At 37.2% G+C, this 8,826-nt stretch overlaps 1 protein-coding gene across 1 annotated transcript; it reads right to left on the reverse strand.

Annotated features, from left to right (window-relative positions):
* Positions 1-1,377: 1,377 nt before the first annotated feature.
* On the reverse strand, positions 1,378-1,983 carry LOC110702692. Its single transcript, XM_021880447.1, has 2 exons — positions 1,663-1,983; positions 1,378-1,470 (listed from the first exon to the last, which is right to left on the reverse strand). Exons 1-2 carry the CDS (start codon positions 1,981-1,983, stop codon positions 1,378-1,380), a joined length of 414 nt encoding a protein of 137 aa, XP_021736139.1.
* Positions 1,984-8,826: the final 6,843 nt, after the last annotated feature.

The raw sequence follows: 8,826 nt of genomic DNA on the forward strand, positions 1-8,826 counted from the left end.
TGCTGAACTTGGAGGTTCCTCTCTGCCCTGACGTTGCTGCAGCTATTGGGGTGGAGTCCTTGGCTGGTGGACAACAAAGGTTATGGCGGTTGTCACCTTCCTACTCTAGTGGTTCCTCTCAGTTTCCCTCACCTAGGTCTGTGGTAACTAGATAGTTTTTGTTTCTATCTTTAGGGTGTATAGCCGCCAAAGATTATGTTTTTCTTGTGACTTCTCATAACACTTTATCTTTACACTGTTGGGCCTGTCCAGATTGACTTGAATTTATGTTTTATTAACTTTACTCTGCTGAATGTTTACTCTGCCTTGGTGGGCAGGGGTTCAGCTTTATAAATATTATGACTTTACCTGCTGAATGTTTACTCTGCCTTGGTGGGTGGGGGTTCAGCTTTGTGTCATATGTATATGATGATCATTCTACTATTTCGTCTGTTGGTTGTTTTGTAGTATGTGTGCCTGTCCGAACCTGCTACTGGGCCAAGGTATAGTGGTACCTAGACCTTAGCACAGCATCCCCTTTGTTGCGCTCAGTGAAGCCTCGTAGGTTGGACCTCCTTGTTTTCCTGATTTGGTTGCTGAGGGCTTTCTTATTTTCTTGTCCTGTGCTATATTTAGTAGGAACTTCGGTGAGCTTTGCTCTTTCTGCCCTATGTTGTATGCTTGTGCTTTATGTAATCTACTTAATTTTTGAAGAGACTTGCTTGCATATTAATTAGGTTATTCAATTGTTGCCTGTTTGGCATCTTTCAGTCTGCTCTGCTGAGACTTATTCGTGTCAACCGGCTTTTGGCTATTCATTTTATGTCATTCAGCTTATTTCGTTGTGACTTGTTTGTATTGTTTATCTTGTTTGTGCTGCAACTTATTGCTTTGTGCCTCTTACTTCTCTTTGTAAGGGCTTATCGTTTGTCTATCTCCTCCTCTCCCCCTCAAAGAGGCGAGCTAGGTGGGACTAAGAGGACCTTAGTGTTACCCGCACAGCTCATCCTTCTTCGTTTTTACTGCCCTTCCCTACTCAAGTTGAACGTGTCAGGCCTCCCCCTCAGGCGTCCCCGAGGTGGTGCCCTGTTTTACTTTGATCAGGTAAGGTGAAATTTTAGGGAAGGATGCTCTTTTGTCGTTTAACGTTGTTTTGTTGTGCCATGCTAGGGTGCTTTCTACTTTCAGCACTTACATGGTTTTTTATTTCTGCATGTTAGTGCATGATGCTAAAGCATAACATATTTAAACAAGTTTATGCAATATACTCCTTACGTAGAGGCTTGTATTTCAATGAATTGAAATGGCTTAAATGCCTTAATTGACATAATACAAACTAAACAGAATTCTTGCAAAATTGAAACAATTATCCCCATTTCTACCTAAATTCTTTCCTTTTTAAACAAAATATTTCTTTAACACATCAGCATTGAAACTATTCCTTAAGACCTGATCTTCTTGATCTGCAAGGAGGAATGCACCAGGTCCTACCTGTTCATGAATGATGAAGGGGCCTTCCCAATTGGCTGATAGCTTTCCATGTTGGTTTCCTATTCCCACTGTTGCTATCCTTCTAAGGACCAAGTCTCCTGGCAGGAGCTCCCAGTGCTTGACTCTTTTGTTGAAAGCTTTGGAAATCCTGCTCTTCTAGGTTGCCAGCTTGAGAGTTGCTTTTAGCCTTACTTTCGGCAAGAAGTCTAGCTCTTCCAGCATGCGATTTTCATTTCCTTGTTGCTTATAGTGTTGTATCCTCAGGCTAGGAATTTGCACTTCTACTGGGACGACTGCATCAGCCCCGTAGGCTAGAGTGAAAGGGCTTTTACCGGTAGATTCTTTCTCGGTGATTCTATTTGCCCATAACACCTCTAGGACTAGGTCAACCCATAGGCCTTTGTGCTCCTCCAGCTTCCTTTGCAGGGCTGTTAAGATCAGCTTGTTTGCTACTTCAGCTTGGCCATTACTCTGCGGGTGACAGACTGATGCACTTGCATACTTGGTGCCCATTTCCTCCGGGTAATCTTTGACGGTGTCATAGTCGAATTGGCATCAGTGGTCAAAGACTATGCACTGCAGCACCCCGAACCTTGTGATCATGTTTTTCCATATGAATGTCCTCACTTGGACTGCCTTTATATACTTAGTAAGCTCGGCCTCTATCCACTTGGTAAAATAGTCTACTGCCACTATGAGGTACTTCCTGCCCGCTGACCTAGTGGTGAAAGGTCCCAATATCTCCATTCCCCACTGAGCAAACGGGATCGGGCTGAGGATTGGGGTCAGATCATTTGCTGGTTGGTTTATGACTGGGGAATATTTTTGACACTTGTCACACTTTTCACATATGCTAGTGCATCTTGCATTAGAGTTGGCCAGTATGCACCCCTTCTGAGCACTTCTACTCCCAAGGCCTTTCCACCGATGTGGTTGGCGCATATTCCTGAGTGTGCTTCTTCTATGATCTTCTCCTGCTCCCACACTGGGATACACCTTATCAGTGGTTTTGAGAAGCCCTTCTTGTTGATTTCCCCATCCATTATCATGTCTAGTTTGCATCCTTCTTAACTTTCTTAGCTTGCACTTCATCGTCCGCCAACGAGCCATAAATTTTGTATGCCAGTATGTCTGTGAACCAAGCTCGTTGCTGCCCGATGCAGTTCACCTTCTCCTTTTCAGCGGTACTGTTTTCCTCCAGGACTTCCACCATCACTGTCCTTGTGAGGCTCTACTAGGTGGAACTAGCTAACTTTTATAACGCGTTAGCCTGGGAGTTTCCCGCTCTAGGGACCAAGTCTATCTAGAAGTGAACTAGATGAGCTGCCAACTCCTTTACCTTGGTTACATACTTCAGCATTGTAGATTCCCTAATCTCATATTCCCCCTTCAGCTAACAAGCGACAAGCTGAGAGTCAGTCTGCAGATGGACTTTCCTGGCTCCAGCTGCTATACTCATACGCAGGCCTGTTAAAGCTGCCTCGTACTCTGCCTCTTTGTTTGATTCCTTGAACTTAAACTTAATGGCATACTCAAATACATTACCCTCTAGATACATCATTACGATCCCTGCTCCGTTCCCTGTTTGGGCTGATGATCTATCCACTTCCACCTTCCAGATTCCAATATCATCTTCTTTCTCTTCGTAGGAGGCTTCCACAATTAAATCTGCTAAGGCTTGATCTTTGATAGCTACCCTAGGTTTGACCTCAAACTCATACTCAGAGAGCTCAATGGCCCATTTCAAGAGTCTGCCTGATGCATCCATTTTTTGTAATGCTTTTTCCAGCGGGTGATTTGTGAGAATTTGTATTATGTGCGGCCAATATAGGGTATCATAGACACAATTATAGATGATATCATATAACCAATAGAGGATATCATCCAGCTATGATATCATATAGTCAATAAAGAATATCATCTATCCAATAAAGGATATCATAGACACAATTATAAATGATATCAATCATATCATATAGCATATATCGGATATCATCCAACTATGACATCATATAGCCAATAGATCATTCAGCCAATAGAGAATATCATTCAGCCAATAGAGGATATCAAAAACCCGTTGGACTGACGAAACATTTAGTCAGTCCGGACTAATGCAGTAGTTTGTGTATAATAATATAGCTTTAACATTATAAACCCTTAACCTATAATCATGCACAAGACAGTTTGATTAATAAAAATTACATCCATTTTAAATTTTTATTTTCAATATTTCCATCGTTAAAACAAGGTTATTATTCATGTCCACTTGATGTAATATTATAAATTTAAAATACTTATTTTGGTTAATGTAGGCGTCGTTCGAAGTGCACCTACGTTAAAGCATGTTGTGAATATGCTTGGCACTCTTAGGAAGTGAGAATTTACATAATACAATTAGGGACAAACAAAGTAGGGAGCCGCCAACAAGTTTTAAGGAACTTGTAAACCGTTCACGGATCATAAAAGGCAACCACGATAAAGGGACAACGATAGGCAACAACGATTGACCCGTGAAGGTTACACCCCATTCATAATCCATGAGATTACTAACTCCATACGGTTCGGAACCACGAAAGGAGGATCGGGGATGATGGTACGAAGTGAGTCATGGAGTCACATTCGCCCGTATTAGCCTGTACTAAATTCTTATAGTGAAAAATGATTCTTGCGATCTCATAAACATACAAACAAAATATTCAATTTGCACCAAACTATTATTGTAACACCCCAATAATTCTCCCTTTTCCAAACTACTTACTTTAAATAAAAAATATAGAGGAGAACCATTGGCATGTTACCGCCACGTGTTAAAACGTTAAGGCTTTATCAAAGTATTGAAGCGGAAATCCAACTTAAATATTAAAATAATATAATTTAGAAAACCAATAAAACAAAGCTTACAAATTGGAACCATAAAGGCCCTTATTTAAAACTAAACCAATAATCAAAGTCCCAAAACATAATTAAAGTAGTAAAACATAAATAAGTTCAACACAAAGAACGAATACTCTCAATCACACCAATCCCTTGACAATGTGTATGTCAAATCACCGAACTCCACATCATCAAGCTATCCTATGCAATACTGCTCCCCAATAATACAAGTGTAACAATTGGATCATCACATGGTCATTGAAAGGCGAAGGCCATGACCAAAAGAAAAACACACAAAAGCACACAATCAGCAAAGCTGAGTACATGCAAGCTACAACGCACAAAACCTGACATGCTCAACTAATTAAAGTAAATAAACATACAACACGAATTCATTAATCAAGACTCCACACTTAAACAATTCAATCGACTCAACATACTTTCTAACCAATTCTAAACACTCATCTCTTTATATTTAATTTAATTAATTTAGTTTCGAGTAAGTAATAGACGAGGTTGCCAATCCATCAAATCATTTTTGGTCCCAAATGACCATTTAAAATAAAAGTTTAGCGCGATGCAAGAATAGACGCGACTCCATTCTCACAAAGTTAGTCTAGGATCCCATCTAACATTCATTATAAAATAAAAATGTAAATACCAAAAGAAAAGAGGACATGGTGATCAAACAAGCCTCGAAAAGCCACGGGCTACCACCGAGTACCCCAGTTAGCTACTCTTCAATTAATCACACACATGCACTTAATCAATTAACCAATTTAATCACAACATCAACTCCATAAATTTCCCCCAACGTGATTACAATTTTAATTAATAGCCGACTCAATTAAATAGACCATACATAAAAATCATACATCAATTTACTTTTAATCTTATTTAGGACAATGGTGATCACATCACAAATTGACCTTTAATTTCATTAAACTTCCAAATTATCCAAATTGTTGAACATAGTCAATCCACCTAGCCATTTCGGCTTAATCCACTTTTACTCAACATACTAACAAGTCATGCTTGATTAATAAATAAAATAAATAACAACCTTGTGGAATAATTAATAAATTCATTCCACTTAAATTAAACCATTCAATTCCAATCCTTTAATAATCCAAATGTGGTTAACAAACCAGTCCAATAAAATTATGCTTGTATCAACATTCCATACAAACAATTATTCCAATATAATTCAACATGTTTGCATCCATAATTACATACAAACATAATCAATACACCAAAACATGTCTCATAAATATAAGCACATGAATTAATTGAATGTATAACCAAACAATTTTCATCCAAGTGTTCTCTAATCATGAAACTAAGTTCTTTTCTTTGGTACCTAAACATGATACTACTTACAACGAAGTAGATATGTACGTACCTCGTATAAACAATCCTTTGTGCCACTTTTAATCACTTAAAAGTCTCCTACGAAATAATCACTCCCTAGAAAACAAGCAACAACAATAAATTAATACTTAACCAAATTTTCAGCAATATAATTTAGATTAAAACTCCTTAAAACTTCATCAAAAACATTATATGCTTAATTAATCATTAGAAATTCAATAGAAACAAAATCCCCAATTTAATTGCTCATTAAAACCCTAAAATCCCAATTTTATTAAATTGAAACCCTAGGTTTATAATTCATAAAATCTGAAAATTATAATAACAATTATAATCTGAAATTATAACTTTAAACTATCAAAAACATGATTTTGATACTAAAAATATAATCTTTAAACTATAAAATCAAAACCAAAAATAATTAAATAAACATTAAGCAAAAATAATGAAACAAAGGAGGAAAGAGGAAAGTAAGACCACGGTGGTGGCTGGGTTGGTGGGCCGGCATGGTCGCCGGCGGCGGCGGAAGGGGGGTGCGCCGGAGGTGGCTGGATGGCAGTTGATGAAGGGCAGCAATGGTGGTGAGTAGTGAAACTCACGTAGGAAAAGAGGAAAAAAAAAGAAAGAAAAGAAAAGAAAAAAAAAAGAAAAAAAAAGAAAAAAAAAGGAAAATAAAAGAAATAAAATAAAGAGAATAGAGTTTACTAACCTTTTTGTGTGGGGAAAAAGTTGGGGATGTATGGGGTATTTATAGGAGAGAGAGAGTGGTGTAGGGTAAATAGTAAGATTGAGCCTCATAAAATTAATGGGTCAATTAAGTAAGTAAGATGAGTTTGGCTTTGTTTATTTGGACATGAATTATAGAATGAAGGTATGTATAAAAATTTGTACCAAAAAAATTTTCAACCCAAAATTAAAAATTGAAACTTTTGAAATTAAATTCCGGAAAATACAAATAAATATTATAAATAATATATATAATTTCATTTATAATATATTTAAAAATATGGGGCATTACAATTATTATACTAAATTGGTTAAATATTAATGCAAAACATAATTCTAAAATATTGTGATCACTTGAATTAACAACAAGATTAAAAAGGAACCTAAACCGGTTGTCCAAATTATCTTATTAGGCGTGATTTTCAATTACATATTCCCTTTAAACATGCAATATGATGATCATAAATAATAATAATAATAATAATAATAATAATAATAGAATAAACATTAATATTGGAAGCAATTTAACAATGATAGCGTTAGTTAAATCGAATAATAAAATAACCTAATCATTATACTAGCAATATAAAAATAATATAACAATAATTAAATTAATTAATTACTCACATTCTGCGCATTCCTTTAAATTGCTACATCATGAATAAACTGTTTGTAACTTCAATAAAAAAATATAAATCAAATGAAAATTAAATTAAATAAAAAGTAGAGTTGATTTGGTCCAAACCCTCAGTTATTTGTACCTTTCACGCCTTGGTTTAAGGATGAAACCTCGGGTCAAGTTTGGACTCCTTGGAGTGCTTAGGGGAAGAATGATGTAATTAGGAATATAGGTTTGAGGCTTAGAAAATGAGAGAAAGAGAAGAGAATGATTTTCGGTGTAAAAGAGAGAACGAGAGAAGGATTTGATGCCCCGAACTGCAGAATTGAGGGTCTAATTTATAGGGAAATTGAGTAGAGGGAACACGCGAAACCCTAAAAAGATAAAAAAAAAAACCCTAAAAATTAACACCGCGACACGGCAGGAAACCGTCAGACGGGGGAAAATCCCATGACGCAGTGGACAACTGGAGTGACACGAGAAATATTTGACCTACGGGAAGTGAAAACGCGTGAAGGGTTTACGCGGAAAAAAACACGAGAAAATTATGTGACACAGCACACGTACCGTGACACAGCAGTGTCCACCGTTGCATGGTACAGTACACCTTGTCAAGGTATGGGAAAATGCAAAAATTACACGAAAAAAGCACCGTGACACGGTGAGAAGTACTGTGTCAAGGCAGAAGGTACCTTGTCACGGCAACATGTACCGTGCCACAGTTGAATTTGACGCAAAAAAGCTTCAAAAAAGGCACCGTGAAAAGATGTACAGTACCGTGTCATGGCACCAGGCACCGTCAGACGGGCGAAGGCACCGTCACACGGGGCACACTCCCGTGACACGGTGCTTTTGCACTGTGCGCGGTGATTCTAGTTTTTTTTACCTATTTTTAAAGTCATCATAACTTTTGATCCGTAACTTGGAATAAGGCATATATTATATCATTGGAAATTTTACCAAGTCTACTTTCCAACACAATTAAAATAAGATCAAAATAACTTGTAGATTGTAAGATATGTCCGTTTTAGTGGAAGGGTGTCGGTTTTGGGCCGAGTTTAGTGTTTTGCTCATATCTTTTTTATTATAGCTCGGAATTGGGATTATGATATATGATTGGAAAGCTTATTTCAAGGCCTATCCAACAAAATAATAATTGGATCAAGTTTCTCTCGATTTTGCGATGTGGACACGAAAAGTGGAAAATAGGTTATGGTTTAGGGAAATGGCCTAGGAAATGGATTGGTTTATGAAATGTATTGGATAGAACATGGATTTAAGTACTCCAAAGATTAAATACTCAACCCGACCAATAATGGTGGTGAAAAGTGTTCATCATCGGGTTTGGTTTTGGGGAGACATTTTTAGGTGTCTACAAAAGCCCCCACTTTGACTGAGTTTGTAGAAACGTCAGTTTCGAAAACGAAAGTCAAAGCAATCGATAGGGGCAGAGAATGATTTAAGACGTTATGCGATCCTAAATAACTCTGTATACGCCGATACCTGCAGAAAAATGTTAGTTCCTGTAGACACCTAAAAATGTCTCCCCAAAACCAAACCCAATGATGAACAACCTTTCACCGCCATTATTAGTCGGGTTGAGTATTTTATTTTTGGAGTGCTTAAATCCATATTCCCATTTAATAAACCAACCCAAATTCTAGCCCATTTCCCCAAACCATAACTTATTTTCCACTTTTCGTGCCTTTAAACCCAAAATAATTCATTTCGTGTCCTTTAAAATCATTCATTTCGTGTCCTTTTTA

The sequence above is a fragment of the Chenopodium quinoa genome, unplaced genomic scaffold, assembly GCF_001683475.1.
Source record: "Chenopodium quinoa cultivar QQ74 unplaced genomic scaffold, ASM168347v1, whole genome shotgun sequence".
Taxonomy (NCBI): Eukaryota; Viridiplantae; Streptophyta; class Magnoliopsida; order Caryophyllales; family Amaranthaceae; genus Chenopodium; species Chenopodium quinoa.

Bases quoted from the DNA above. Each gene is read 5' to 3' on its own strand.
- LOC110702692 (XM_021880447.1), bottom strand. From the start codon at position 1,983: ATGGGCACCAAGTATGCAAGTGCATCAGTCTGTCACCCGCAGAGTAAT. The intron at 1,471-1,662 runs GTAAGGCTAAAA...ATTCATGAACAG, and splicing joins AGCTAGACTTCTTGCCGAAA to GTAGGACCTGGTGCATTCCT.